Source organism: Salvelinus namaycush, chromosome 33 (genome assembly GCF_016432855.1).
Source record: "Salvelinus namaycush isolate Seneca chromosome 33, SaNama_1.0, whole genome shotgun sequence".
Classification (NCBI taxonomy): domain Eukaryota; kingdom Metazoa; phylum Chordata; class Actinopteri; order Salmoniformes; family Salmonidae; genus Salvelinus; species Salvelinus namaycush.
Genome location: NC_052339.1, coordinates 35,831,433 through 35,846,847, shown reverse-complemented (window position 1 = coordinate 35,846,847; position 15,415 = coordinate 35,831,433). Strand labels below are relative to the sequence as shown.

The 15,415-nt window shown below is 43.2% G+C and overlaps 1 protein-coding gene across 1 annotated transcript in view; it reads right to left on the bottom strand.

Annotated features, from left to right (window-relative positions):
• Window positions 1-1,475: 1,475 nt before the first annotated feature.
• The window catches only part of LOC120027977 (bone morphogenetic protein 7-like), a 47,690-nt gene continuing 33,750 nt past the window's right edge, over window positions 1,476-15,415 (bottom strand). Inside the window, exons 5-7 of the mRNA XM_038973073.1 lie at window positions 4,342-4,418; window positions 2,081-2,191; window positions 1,476-1,984 (exon numbers count right to left, since the gene is read on the bottom strand). Of these exons, the coding sequence (XP_038829001.1) occupies window positions 1,835-1,984; window positions 2,081-2,191; window positions 4,342-4,418 (338 nt within the window). The 3' untranslated portion in view covers window positions 1,476-1,834. The remainder of the gene's footprint in view (window positions 1,985-2,080; window positions 2,192-4,341; window positions 4,419-15,415) is intronic.

Sequence of the window (15,415 nt, the reverse complement as noted above, 5' to 3'; positions counted from 1 at the left end):
TTTGGGAATAATATGTTAAGTTAGATTGGAGTAACAGTTTGCGGTATGTCCGAGGGATGAGGTGAAAGCCGTCTTCTTTGGAGCGGTACGTCAGTTGAGCCACAACCTGCTACCTGATGAACCAGTCCAGTGAAATGAACTCCGCGTGAGCCTGGCAAATATTGACCAAATGAAGATATCACAACTAAAAGAGTATGTGGTCGTTTCCGTTCGGCCCATATTATATTTTTGGAAGCCAGGTGAATATGGCGGAAAAGCTTACGAGTACAATACATAACAAGTAGGAAATATCTTTTTACATTAACGTGACATAAATATTACAATATCAGCAGATTGTTGATGATAAAATCAGGCTTTGGTTAGTCAGACAGTATATTTTATTCATACAATGCAATGGGGAAGTATTCAGACCCATTGACTTTTTCCACATTTTGTTACATTACAGCCTTATTCTAAAATGGATGTTTTCTTTTCCTCGTCCATCTACACACAATACCCCATAATGGCAAAGCAAAAACTGAAATATCACATTTATAGCTAATTTCAGGTCTCCAAAGATGTTAGATCAGGTTCAAGTCCGGGCTCTGGCTGGGCCTCTCAAGGACATTGAAACTTGTCCTGCGTTGTCTTGGCTGTGTGCTTATTGTTGTTGTTCTGTTGGAAGGTGAACCTTCGCCCCAGTCTGAGGTCCTGAGCGCTCTGGAGCAGGTTTTCATCAAGGATCTCTCTTTGCTCTGTTTATCTTTCCCTCGATCCTGACTAGTTTCCCAGTCCCTGTCGCTGAAAAACATCCCCACAGCAGGATGCTGCCACCACCATGCTTCACCATAGGGATGGAGCCAGGTTTCCTCCAGAAGTGACGCTTGGCATTCAGGCCAAAGAGTTCAATCTTGGTTTCATTAGACCAGAGAATCTTGTTTTTCATGGTCTGAGATTCCTTTAGGTGCCTTTTTGCAAACTCCAAGAGGGCTGTCATGTGCCTTTTACTGAGAAGTGGCATCCGTCTGGCCACCACCATGAATGCCTGATTGGTGGAGTGCTGCAGAGATGGTCGTCCCTCTGGAAGGTTCTCCCATTTCCATAGAGTAACTCCGGAACTCTGTCAGAGTGACCTTATGGCTTGGTTGTTGCTCTGACATGCACTGTCAACTGTGGGATCTTATATAGACAGGTGTGTGCCTTTCCAAATCATGTCCAATCTACCACAGGTGGACTTCAATCAAGTTGTAGAAACATCTCAATGATGATCAATGGAAACAGGATGCACCTGAACTCAATTTCTGAATACTTATGTAAATAGGGTATTTGTTTTTTATTTGTAATAAATTTGCAAACATTTCTAAAAACTTGTTTTCACTTCATTATGGGGTATTGTGTCTAGATTAGATATTTTTAAAAAACTATTTTAGAATAAGGCTGTAATGTAACAAAATGTGGAAAAAGTTGAGGCGTCTGAATACTTTCCAAATGCACTGTAGTTGGGCTAATGCTGTCTCCCCCATTTCTACATGTTTTCTGTGTCATTCCACTACATCTGACGGGATTGGCTACCCGCGCTGAGATAACATTGAGTCAATTCCCCTACGTCTTCCAGTTGTTTTGCTGTAATGAAGCCAGTAGCCGTCAGAGAATTTGAACATCACTTAGATGAGAGAGAGAGTGGAAAGCAGCACATTGGTCTGGTCCTTTATCAGTTCCTCCCTCACCCTGAGTATGAGAGCGGGTAGTACACACACTGACATACAGGCAGACGCAGGATGTCGTGTTCACACAGTCTCCGCTGCAGCCCGCGCCGCGGTCAGGTGACCATGACGACGTGGCGGTTTGGCGGTTGTCAGTGGCAACCACAGGCCCTGACCACCATGTTCTTGTACTTCTTCAGGATGACGTTGGAGTTGTCGTCGAAGTAGAGCACAGAGATGGCGTGCAGCTTGGTGGGGGCGCAGCAGGGCTTGGGCACATTCTCCGGGTTCATGAGGTGGACCTGGGAGGCGATGACAAGGTCAGAGGTCATAATTTATACCACTTTTTTGGAGCTTTATTAGCTCGGCAGTTTTATAAGCCTTCTTGGATCACTCACCAGTGTCTGCACAATGGCATGGTTGGTGGCGTTCAAATGGGCGTTGAGGGGGAAGACACACTCTCCACCACAGTAGTTGGCAGCGTAGCCCTCAGGTGCAATGATCCAGTCCTGATACAATCACAGAGGAAAAACATTCGATATGGCTAACCAATCTGGACACAACAGGCATCCTAATGGTCTACAGTGTGTTCAGCAGGCTCTGTGAATGGGACGCTGAGGCAGGTACTGTGCATATGTCTCAGTGGAGGCTGCTGGGGGGAGAACGGCTCATAGCAATGGCTGGAACGGGAGTGAATGGAATGGCATCAAACACATGGAAACCATATGTTGGATGTATTTGATACCATTCCACTCATTCTGCTCCAGTCATTACCACGAGCCCGTCCTCCCTAATTAAGATGCCACCAACCTCCTGTGTGATATTTATTTGACTGACTGTTGAAGAGTTTGATAAAACAGTGCTCGTTCTGCAGCGTCGGTATACTGGCACGAGGTCCAAAGCTCTGTGTTGTGTATCACAGCAGTTCTCTCCCTCAGTTCCAACTGGGTCTCTACATGTAGTCACAGCAGTTCTCTCCCTCAGTTCCAACTGGGTCTCTACATGTAGTCGCAGTAGTTCTCTCCCTCAGTTCCAACTGGGTCTCTACATGTAGTCACAGCAGTTCTCTCCCTCAGTTCCAACTGGGTCTCTACATGTAGTCACAGCAGTTCTCTCCCTCAGTTCCAACTGGGTCTCTACATGTAGTCACAGCAGTTCTCTCCCTCAGTTCCAACTGGGTCTCTATATGTAGTCACAGTAGTTCTCTCCCTCAGTTCCAACTGGGTCTCTACATGTAGTCACAGTAGTTCTCTCCCTCAGTTCCAACTGGGTCTTTACATGTAGACACAGTAGTTCTCTCCCTCAGTTCCAACTGGGTCTCTACATGTAGTCACAGCAGTTCTCTCCCTCAGTTCCAACTGGGTCTCTACATGTAGTCACAGCAGTTCTCTCCCTCAGTTCCAACTGGGTCTCTATATGTAGTCACAGTAGTTCTCTCCCTCAGTTCCAACTGGGTCTCTACATGTAGTCACAGTAGTTCTCTCCCTCAGTTCCAACTGGGTCTCTACATGTAGTCACAGCAGTTCTCTCCCTCAGTTCCAACTGGGTCTCTAGATGTAGTCACAGTAGTTCTCTCCCTCAGTTCCAACTGGGTCTCTACATGTAGTCACAGTAGTTCTCTCCCTCAGTTCCAACTGGGTCTCCTAGGATGTATCAGTGCAGGAATATGTACAAATACCTGTGGAATCACTCATGGAGCAGGTAGTTACTACAATCTCTTCCTTTTTTGCCTCTCTCTTTCTGCCTGTCTGTGTGCGTGTGTGTGTCTCTCTCTCTCTCTCTCTCTCTCTCTCTCTGGGTGTGTGTGTGTGTGTGTGTCTCTCTGGGTGTGTGTGTGTGTGTGTGTGTGTGTGTGTCTCTCTCTCTCTCTCTCTCTCTCTCTCTCTGGGTGTGTGTGTGTCTCTCCCTGGGTGTGTGTGTGTGTCTCTCTCTTTCTCTCTCTCTCTCTCTCTCTCTCTCTCTCTCTCTCTCTCTCTCTCTCTCTCTCTCTCTCTCTCTCTCTGGGTGTGTGTGTGCGTCTCTCTTTGGGTGTGTGTGTGTCTCTCTCTCTCTCTCTCTCTCTCTCTCTCTCTCTCTCTCTCTCTCTCTCTCTCTCTCTCTCTCTCTCTCTCTCTCTCTCTCTCTCTCTCTCTCTCTCTCTCTCTCTCTCTCTCTCTCTCTCTCTCTCTCTCTCTCTCTCTCTCTCTCTCTCTCTCTCTCTCTCTCTCTCTCTCTCTCTCTCTCTCTCTCTCTCTCTCTCTCTCTCTGGGTGTGTGTGTCTCTCTGTGTATGTGTGTGTTGGCACTTTCGCTCTAGATGTCAGTTTTGTCTTAACAGGGGGTTGATTGTTTTGCAGGACTACGTGGCTGCATGTTTTCCCCTCCATTAACCTGAATGAGTTCACAGGCCAAAAACTCTTACTGCCCAGAAATGCTTCTTTAAATGGTTATAAAAGCAGTATAAAAGCCTTTTTGTTAGTCTGCTGTCTTCTACCAAATGTCTTCATTGACCTTCTTTTGACATGAGATTCTGGCCTTGTTTCTGTATTGTATTGTATTGGTAATGAGATGAACTACAGGTTGTTAACTCTCTTTCACTCTGGTCAAATGGGATAGTTACACGCGGAATTATGGGTACTGTAGTCCCTCTTAGTCCAATAGTGTTAGAGTTAGATGCTTACCTGCCAGCCCAGCTCCCGGAAGCTGACGTAGAGCTCATGTCTCCTACAGGCTGTGTTATGGTCACTGCTGTTGAAATCTAAATGGGAAGAAAGAACTAGGAGGGATAAGTCAGGGTTGAATCATAATCATATCCGCCTCCGCTCTCATATATCGGATTGGGTAGTGAATGATATGTGTTGGCTGTAGTTCTCAGTAACACGTGTTATAGTGTGTTTGGCTGTAGTTCACAGTAACACGTGTTATAGTGTGTTTGGTTGTAGTTCACAGTAACACGTGTTATAGTGTGTTTGACTGTAGTTCACAGTAACACGTGTTATAGTGTGTTTGGTTGTAGTTCACAGTAACACGTGTTATAGTGTGTTTGACTGTAGTTCACAGTAACACGTGTTATAGTGTGTTTGGCTGTAGTTCTCAGTAACACGTGTTATAGTGTGTTTGGCTGTAGTTCTCAGTAACACGTGTTATAGTGTGTTTGGTTGTAGTTCACAGTAACACGTGTTATAGTGTGTTTGACTGTAGTTCACAGTAACACGTGTTATAGTGTGTTTGGCTGTAGTTCTCAGTAACACGTGTTATAGTGTGTTTGGCTGTAGTTCTCAGTAACACGTGTTATAGTGTGTTTGGTTGTAGTTCACAGTAACACGTGTTATAGTGTGTTTGGCTGTAGTTCTCAGTAACACGTGTTATAGTGTGTTTGACTGTAGTTCACAGTAACACGTGTTATAGTGTGTTTGGCTGTAGTTCTCAGTAACACGTGTTATAGTGTGTTTGGCTGTAGTTCTCAGTAACACGTGTTATAGTGTGTTTGGTTGTAGTTCACAGTAACACGTGTTATAGTGTGTTTGGTTGTAGTTCACAGTAACACGTGTTATAGTGTGTTTGGTTGTAGTTCACAGTAACACGTGTTATAGTGTGTTTGGCTGTAGTTCACAGTAACACGTGTTATAGTGTGTTTGGCTGTAGTTCACAGTAACACGTGTTATAGTGTGTTTGGCTGTAGTTCACAGTAACACGTGTTATAGTGTGTTTGGCTGTAGTTCACAGTAACATCATATGTTATAGTGTGTTTGACTGTAGTTCACAGTAACACGTATTATAGTGTGTTTGGCTGTAGTTCACAGTAACACGTGTTATAGTGTGTTTGGCTGTAGTTCACAGTAACACGTGTTATAGTGTGTTTGGCTGTAGTTCACAGTAACACGTGTTATAGTGTGTTTGGCTGTAGTTCACAGTAACACGTGTTATAGTGTGTAATAGAGGATTTTAAGTGCCTCACACTCTCTTGAAGATAAATTCATTTGAAAGCGTGCCTAAATTAATTGGTGGGTGATTGGGTGCATTGGGTTGGACTCCGATGACAAGCGTGTTTATAACTGTCGTCCTCTCTCCGCAGTTTGTTTTAATCATCTCCCTCTGGTCCCGCCCGTCCGCAGAGTCACAGAGTTAGGGACTCAGCGAGTGTCAACAGGTATGGTGTTTCAGAGGGGAAGGTCATTGCTGGCACGAGCCAGCGTTCTGAAGTCAAAACGGGTGACTCAGACTTTCCACTGACGACGTTCCACTTGCTGATTTTTTTTTTTTTTTTTGCGTTCGTTCCCCCCCCACCCACCCCCCTACTAAACAGAGAGACAGTGAGGACAGCTATGATTTTTTTTTGCATACTTCCCCCCCTTCTCTATTAAACAGAAAGTGAGAAGAACCATGATATCAGCACAGTGGGGCATCACTTCCTGTTGGCAGAGCTCCCCACCCAGGGGAAAGACATCAGTGGGCGATGCCAGGTAGTCTAAGGCCCAGGTTGGCATCGGGGCAGGCAGAGAGGACCATTTCTTTGTGTGTGTGTCAAAGCAGTCACTCATAGTCCCCCTCCTGCCCTGTCCCCCCCTCCCCTGGAGACCAGGACCTAGTCATTAAACAAGTTTATTTAGTTAGCTGGGTGTGGCGTGGTGTTGTACTAACTCACTACGCTTACTGTTCCATCCTATGACCAAGTGGCTCCACTCTCCGATTGATCAATGCCAGCAAGCGCTCCTCTAAACAGTGCAGGCCTCTTACCAGGGCGTCAAAATAACCCATTTTATTTGTTTTTTTTCTCAGCGGGTCCACTTAGCCCGTCATTATTAGAGAACCATAATTTGGATTCATAACCGTAATGACATTATGATGTAATTACTAATTAGATTGAATTAAACATAAACAGAACAAGCCCAGACACGTGACAACGTAAGGCGAGCAGAAAGAGAGAGAGAGTGGAAGTTGCCCTGAAACATGACAGTAAAAATAGCCTCCGCTCGCTTCTCATAGGAACAGGAAAGGCTTCAACAGGAGAGCAGCAGTCACCTGACTGGGGTGGTTTAACTCACGCCAAGGAGGAAAACAGAAAAGGTGGTGTCTGGTTCCGAGGGCAGGGTCGGGAGGTCATCCTGGCCGTTAAGGTCGGAGACCACTCAGGTGTTTCCCGTGGTTCCGATCGTCACAGCGTTCTTTCCTGTTTGAGTGTGTGTGTGTGTGTGTGTGTGTGTGTGTGTGTGTGTGTGTGTGTGTGTGTGTGTGTGTGTGTGTGTGTGTGTGTGTGTGTGTGTGTGTGTGTGTGTGTGTGTGTGTGTGTGTGTGTGTGTGTGTGTGCGTGCGTGCGTGCGTGCGTGCGTGCGTGCGTGCGTGCGTGCGTACGTACATGTGTGTGTTCTCAGGGTGTCTGCTGATGATATGTTTAGATAAAGAAGGAGTGTAGCTACAGCGACTACCCTAACGTGAAGCCGGGCGGTCCTAGCCCATGTGTCTGTGTCCGTGGCCATGTTTTCTCTGGGTCACCCTGCCTGGCCTGTCAGCCCCCGGGCTGGTCTGGGTTTCCCACCACCTTGGCTGTACCTCTGCAAGGTAAATATTTACAGAGATAAATCCGCTTCTCACTGAGGCCCTGGAGCCGATCCTGAGAGGGTACTTAACCCCTGTCCCCTGGGGCTAGTGTTCATCTCGCATGGCGAGATGTGACCCGACTTCACACAGACTCCCTCCCTGCCTGCCTCCACATACACAGGCCTTGCTGGCCTGTTTTACGGGTCCAGACATTCAGCTCCCAGGCAAATAACAGGGTTGTGATCGTGCCACTGAAATACCCTCCCTGCGCTGGGCAGCTGCTTTAACTTCTTATGGCTGGGGGCAGTATTGAGTAGCTTGGATGAATAAGGTGCCCAGAGTAAACCGCCTGCTACTCAGTCCCAGTTGCTAATATATGCATACTATTAGTATATTTGGATAGAAAACATTCTGAAGTTTCTAGAACTGTTTGAATGATGTCTGTGAGTATAACATAACTCATATGGCAGGCAAAAACCTGAGAAGAAATCCAACCAGGAAGTGGGAAATCTGAGGTTGGTCGTTTTTCAACTCATTCCCTATTGAAGATACAGTGGGAGATGGGTCATGTCGCACTTCCTAAGGCTTCCACTAGATGTCAACAGTCTATAGAACCTTGTCTGATGCTTCTACTGTGAAGTGGGGCCGAATGAGAGGGGAATGAGTCAGAGGTCTGGCAGAATGCTTTGAGCTCATGACGCTCGTTCATGTGAGAGCAAGCTCTGTTCCATTTGCTTTTCTGAAGACAAAGGAATTCTCCGGTTGGAACATTATTGAAGATTTTTGTTAAAAACATCCTAAAGATGGATTCTATACATCGTTTGACATGTTTCTACGGACTGTAACGGAATTTTTGACATTTCGTCTGCTCCTAGTGAACGCGCTTCGTGACTGGATTTGTTTACAAAACGCGCTAACAAAAGTAGCTATTTGGACATAAATGATGGACATTATCTAACAAAACAAACATTTATTGTGGAACTGGGATTCCTGGGAGGGCATTCTGATGAAGATCATCAAAGGTAAGTGAATGTTTATAATGTTATTTCTGACTTCTGTTGACTGCACAATATGGACGGATATATTTGTGTCTTGATTGGGATCTGAGCACCGACTCAGATTATTGCATGGTTTGCTTTTTCCGTAAAGCTTTTTTGAAATCTGACACAGCGGTTGCATTAACCTCTCTAGGGTACGTGAGACGGTAGCGTCCCACCTCTTCAACAGCCAGTGAAACTGCAGGGCGCCAAATTCAAAACAACAGAAATCCCATCATTAAAATTCCTCAAACATACATGTATTTTACACCATTTTAAAGATACACTTGTTGTAAATCCAGCCACAGTGTCCGATTTCAAAAAGGTTTTACGACGAAAGCAAAGCAAACCAAACGATTATGTTAGGTGAGTGCCTATTCACAGAATAACACAGCCATTTTTCCAGCCAAAGAGAGGATTCACAAAAAGCAGAAATATAGATAAAATTAATCACTAACCTTTGATGTTTTGTTCGGTAAAGTTCATATTTATATAAAAAAATCTGAGTTTACATTGGCGCGTTACGTTCAGAAGTTCCACAACATCCGGTAAATTTTGCAGAGAGCCAAATCCATTTACAGAAATACTCATTATAAATGTTGATGAAAATACAAGTATTAAACATGGAATTTTAGATGCACTTCTCCTTAATGCAACCGCTGTGTCAGATTTCAAAAAAGCTTTTAGGAAATTATTATTTTATTTTTGGCACTAAACAGTATAAATATACACAGTTCCAGTCAAACGTTTGGACACATCTACTCATTCAAGGTTTTTCTTAATTTTTACTATTTTCTACATCTATTTTCTACATTCACCCACACTGCGTCTCACAAAGACATGGCGGTAATAACCAAAAATCTCCAATTTGAACTCGAGACCAAAGGACAAATTTCCACCAGTCTAATGTCCATTGCTCATGTTTCTTGGCCCAAGCAAGTCTCTTCTTCTTATTGGTGTCCTTTAGTAATGGTTTCTTTGCAGCAATTAGATATTGAAGGCCTGATTCACACAGTCTCCTCGGAACAGTTGATATTGAGATGTGTCCGTTACTTGAACTCTGTGAAGCATTTATTTGGGCTGCAATCTGAGGCTGGTAACTCTAATAAACTTATCCTCTGCAGCAGAGGTAACTCTGGGTCTTCCATTCCTGTGGCGGTCCTCATGAGAGCCAGTTTCATCATAGCGTTTGATGGTTTTTGCAACTGCACTTGAAGAAACTTTGTTCTGTATTGACCGACCTTCATGTCTTAAAGTAACGATGGACTGTCATTTCTCTTTGCTTATTTAAACTCTGTTCTTGCCATAATATGGACTTGGTATTTTACCAAATAGTGCTATCTTCTGTATACCCCCCCTACCTTGTCACAACACAACTGATTGGCTCAAACACATTTAGAAGGAAAGAAATTCCACAAATTAACTTTTAACAAGGCACACCTGTTAATTTAAATGCATTCCAGGTGACTACTTCATGAAGCTGGTTGAGAGAATGCCAAGAGTGTGCAAAGCTGTCATCAAGGAAATGGGTGGCTATTTTGAAAAATCTCAAATATAACATATATTTTGATTTGTTTAACACTTTTTTGGTTACTACATGATTCCATATATGTTATTTCATAGTTTTGATGTCTTCACTATTATTCTACAATGTAGAAAATCGTTTTTTTTTAATAAAGAAAAACCCTTGAATGAGTAGATGTGTCCAAACCTTTGACTGCTACTGTCCGGACGCTACAGACAGAGGTTTGCAGATCGGCGGTACCGACTTCAGATGACTTCAGACAATTTTCAGGTTGTCTCCTGGTCTAACAAACACTGCTACAGCTCGGCCACCATCCACCGCAGATGCGGAAGGCCGCCATTGGTGGATGTGGTGGATTGAGACGCAGCCCATGCCAAACAAAACAGATCTCTCTCTTAAACAGACTGATTTTAATGGCGGTTGTTTTATTATGCTAATTAGATTTCCACAGGGGCGCGGAGGTTGGGTTAACAGTTGTGACAAGGGAAAAGTCCATAAATAACATTTATCCCTTGTTATTCCAGAAATATAGAAGTCAATGGAGCAAATTACAACTGTTGCCGGGAGGGAAGTAAGGCACATGTGCCACATTAAATGGGTTCCTTCCACCAAAAGCCTCAATCTCTGCAACCGCATACACTAGTTCCACAGTTTATTCCCAAAACTTTCTCAGGGGAAATAAAGCAGAAGCCTTTTTAAAAACGGCTACTTTTCACAGTAGCAATTACGCGCAAGCCACTGTTCCGGTGGAGAGGCGGTGATGGAACACTGGGCTAATAGGCCGCGGCATTCCCAAAAGATCAGGGTCTTCCCAAAGAGAGAGAGAGAGAGAGAGATAGAATGGGTCAGCCTCTCCAAACTCCCATGAAGACTTAAAAAGATAATTTCACTGTTGTCTGTCTGTGTCATCAGTGGGCGAACCTCTCTCTCTCTCTCCCTCCCTCCCTCCCTCCCTCTTCCACTGAAGTTTATCTTTTTTCCTGTCTTTCATCAGGGAGGTTATTAAACCCTCTACGGAGCTCGCTGATGTCTAATTACACCAACAGTCAACAAAGGAGAGACTGGAGGAGGAGACCCTGAGATGAAAACACACAGCTGGACAGCGCCATGTTATTAGAATTCTTTGAGCAATAATGTTAACTTGGTCAGTCTTTTAGCGAGTGGCTAATGACTGGCCTGGGTAATGACAGGTCTGAGACCAGGAGCGGCTAGCCTGCAGTGATTCTCCTCTTGGATTGTCGTTAAAGGGTCAAGCTTCCATTATGCCCCAAACCCCAAATGACCTTTAAAGGTATCGTATTGTTCTTCTTCTGTCTCGTTTCCAGTACAGTACAAACTTTTCCCCTCTCAAAGCAAGGCAGCGTGTACAGTATGTTCTGCTTGTGTTATTCTAGGGCAACTAATGCCAAGAGGACGCAGTTAACTGCCAAAATAAAGGAATCCCCAACATAAAGTGTCTTAATAGGGCGTTGGGCCACCACGAGCCAGAACAGCTTCAATGGACCTTGGCATAGATTCTACAAGTGTCTAGAACTCTATTGGAGGGATGTGACACCATTATTCCACAAGGATTCCACGAGGATTTCCATAATTTGGTGTTTTGTTGACGGTGGTGGAAAACACTGTCTCATGCGCCGCTCAAGAATCTCCCATAAAGGTTCAATTGGGTTGAGATCTGGTGACATACACACACACTTAAACCCCCTATGCTCCTTTGAGACCCCTCTTTCACTACAGTCCCTGGTTCGAATCCAGGCTGTATCACATCCGGACGTGATTGGGAGTCCCATAGGGCAACGCACAATTGACCCAGCGTCGTCTGGGGTTTGGCCTTCATTGTAAATAAGAATTTGTTCTTAACTGACATGCCTAGTTAAATAAAGGTTTAAAGTCACTGAGATCTCTTCTTCTAGCCATGGTAGTCATAATAATGGGCAACTGGGCGTTTTATACATGACCCTAAGAGTAAATGTATCCCTCATTTACTAAAGTGTTTCCTTTATTTTGACAGTTACCTGTATATCATGAGACCATGGTTATGTTCCAATATCCATACTTGCATACCACTTAGAATGAAGCAATGTATTGTGGGTATGTGGTATGATAGTGTGATCCTCTGACTTGTCTGTGGGCGTGTTGTATTCTGAAGCATACTATATTCTGGTGGCTATGCTACATTGATTTATTGATGTGAATTGTAAACTGTAAAGAAGGGACAATGTTGGTCCCAACAGATGCTAAACAATGAAGCACTGTCCCTATTTGTTTCTCTCTCAGAGCAGCACAGAAGAAGAATGCTTCATCCATCCATTCATCCATCCATCCATTCATCCTTCCTCTCCTTCCTCTCTTGAGGCATATGGAATTGGAACCATATGCCTCATAAGTCCGCCTCATCATAACCACGGCGATGGACGCTGCTGCTGTCGCTAGGGCCTGGCAACTTCCTGCGCAGGATCTAAATATTTACACTCCAGACATCCCAAGTGGCGAGGCCGAGAGGGATTGATGTTTTGGGTTACATAAAGTCCAATCCTTTAGGACACATTGGTTCAACAGATTGTCTTCATAAGCTGGAGCACCAGCAGACTGGTCTGGGCCTGGGAGGCAGTTCTGTTCTATTCTGCTCTGCTCTATTCTGTTCTATTCTTTTCTGTTCTATTCTTCTCTGTTCTGTTCTATTCTGTCTGTTCTATTCTGTTCTATTCTTTTCTGTTCTATTCTATCTGTTCTATTCTGTTCTATTCTGTTCTGTTCTATTCTTCTCTGTTCTATTCTGTCTGTTCTATTTTGCTATGTTCTATTCTGCTCTGCTCTATTCTGTTCTATTATTTTCTGTTCTATTCTTCTCTGCTCTGTTCTATTCTGCTCTGCTCTATTCTGTTCTGTTATATTCTGCTCTGTTCTATTCTTATCTGTTCTATTCTGTTCTGCTCTGCTCTATTCTGTTCTATTCTTCTCTGTTCTATTATTTTCTGTTCTATTCTGCTCTGCTGTGTTCTGTTCTGTTCTGCTCTATTCTGTTCTGTTCTATTATTCTCTGTTCTGTTCTATTCTGTTCTACTCTATTCTGTTCTTCTCTGTTATATTATGCTCTGTTATATTCTGCTCTGTTCTGTTCTATTCTGCTCTGTTCTATTCTGCTCTGTTCTGTTCTGTTCTGTTCTATTATTCTCTGTTCTGTTCTATTCTGTTCTACTCTATTCTGTTCTTCTCTGTTATATTATGCTCTGTTATATTCTGCTCTGTTCTGTTCTATTCTGCTCTGTTCTATTCTGTTCTATTCTGCTCTGTTCTGTTCTGCTCTGTTCTATTCTGCTCTGTTCTATTCTATTCTGCTCTGTTCTATTCTGCTCTGTTCTATTCTGTTCTGCTCTGTTCTATTCGGCTCTGTTCTATTCGGCTCTGTTCTATTCTGCTCTGTTCTATTCTGCTCTGTTCTATTCTGTTCTGCTCTATTCTGTTCTATTCTGCTTGGTTCTATTCTGCTCTGTTCTGTTCTATTCTGCTCTGTTCTATTCTGCTCTATTCTATTCTGTTCTATTCTGCTCTGTTCTATTCTGTTCTGCTCTATTCTGTTCTATTCTTCTCTGTTCTATTCTGCTCTGTTCTGCTCTGTTCTATTCTGCTCTGTTCTGTTCTATTATGTTCTGTTTTATTCTATTCTGTTCTATTCTTCTCTGTTCTATTCTTCTCTGTTCTGCTCTGTTCTATTCTTCTCTGTTCTATTCTGTTCTGCTCTGCTCTATTCTGCTCTGTTCTATTATGGTCTGCTCTATTCTGTTCTGCTCTATTCTGTTCTATTCTGTTATGCTCTATTCTTCTCTGTTCTATTCTGTCTGTTCTATTTGGCTATGTTCTATTCTGCTATGTTCTATTCTGCTCTGCTCTATTCTGTTCTATTATTTTCTGTTCTATTCTTCTCTGCTCTGTTCTATTCTGCTCTGCTCTATTCTGTTCTGTTATATTCTGCTCTGTTCTATTCTTATCTGTTCTATTCTGTTCTGCTCTGCTCTATTCTGTTCTATTCTTCTCTGTTCTATTATTTTCTGTTCTATTCTGCTCTGCTGTGTTCTGTTCTGTTCTGCTCTATTCTGTTCTGTTCTATTATTCTCTGTTCTGTTCTATTCTGTTCTACTCTATTCTGTTCTTCTCTGTTATATTATGCTCTGTTATATTCTGCTCTGTTCTGTTCTATTCTGCTCTGTTCTATTCTGTTCTATTCTGCTCTGTTCTGTTCTGCTCTGTTCTATTCTGTTCTATTCTGCTCTGTTCTATTCTGCTCTGTTCTATTCTATTCTGCTCTGTTCTATTCTGCTCTGTTCTATTCTGTTCTGCTCTGTTCTATTCTGCTCTGTTCTATTCTGCTCTGTTCTATTCTGCTCTGTTCTATTCTGCTCTGTTCTATTCTGTTCTGCTCTATTCTGTTCTATTCTGCTTGGTTCTATTCTGCTCTGTTCTGTTCTATTCTGCTCTGTTCTATTCTGCTCTATTCTATTCTGTTCTATTCTGCTCTGTTCTATTCTGTTCTGCTCTATTCTGTTCTATTCTTCTCTGTTCTATTCTGCTCTGTTCTGCTCTGTTCTATTCTGCTCTGTTCTGTTCTATTATGTTCTGTTTTATTCTATTCTGTTCTATTCTTCTCTGTTCTATTCTTCTCTGTTCTGCTCTGTTCTATTCTTCTCTGTTCTGTTCTGCTCTGCTCTATTCTGCTCTGTTCTATTATGGTCTGCTCTATTCTGTTCTGCTCTATTCTGTTCTATTCTGTTATGCTCTATTCTGTTATGCTCTATTCTGCTCTGTTCTATTCTGATCTGTTCTGTTCTATTCTGCTCTGTTCTGTTCTATTCTGCTCTGTTCTATTCTATTCTGCTCTGTTCTATTATGCTCTGTTCTATTATGTTCTGTTCTATTCTGCTCTGTTCTGCTCTGCTCTGTTCTATTCTTCTCTGTCCTGTTCTATTCTGCTTGGTTCTATTCTATTCTGCTCTGTTCTATTCTGCTCTGTTCTGTTCTATTCTGCTCTGTTCTGTTATGCTCTATTCTATTCTGCTCTGTTCTGCTCTATTCTGTTATGTTCTGCTCTGTTCTGCTATGTTCTGTTCTGCTATGTTCTGTTCTGCTCTTTTCTGAAGGTTTTTATCTAATGGACACTGCACAACTGAGAAGAGCATGGTTATATTCCTTACAGGCTACAATAAGAATGGATGGTTTGTGTGATGAACTGTACTCTGTATGTACATACATATGTACAGAGATGGAACCACAAACTCATAACTTCAGGTTCCCAGGGAAACAGTGAGTGTTGCTGAGAGGACTATCCTGGTTAAATAAAGCTGAACTAACTTCCCACAGTATGTTGGGGGAAAGGAAGAAACTGTAGAGCTCCTGATTGGCATCATCCAACAACACCTCTCGCCTTTAGATGGTATCGCCTTCAAAACAGATGACGTGAAACCGAGGAGGTGAGGGAAATCACTTGAGCTGCTATTGTAACGTCAACGGTTAAGAAGCTGCGTAGCTGACCCCGTGGCCCTGGCCATGAAGGCTTAATGTTAGCCCGGGCCTCATCCATCAAATTAGGGCTGGGATCCGGCAGATATTAGCCACAAAGCCCTCTGAAACCACAGCTCTTCCTGCTGTAAAATCACTGGG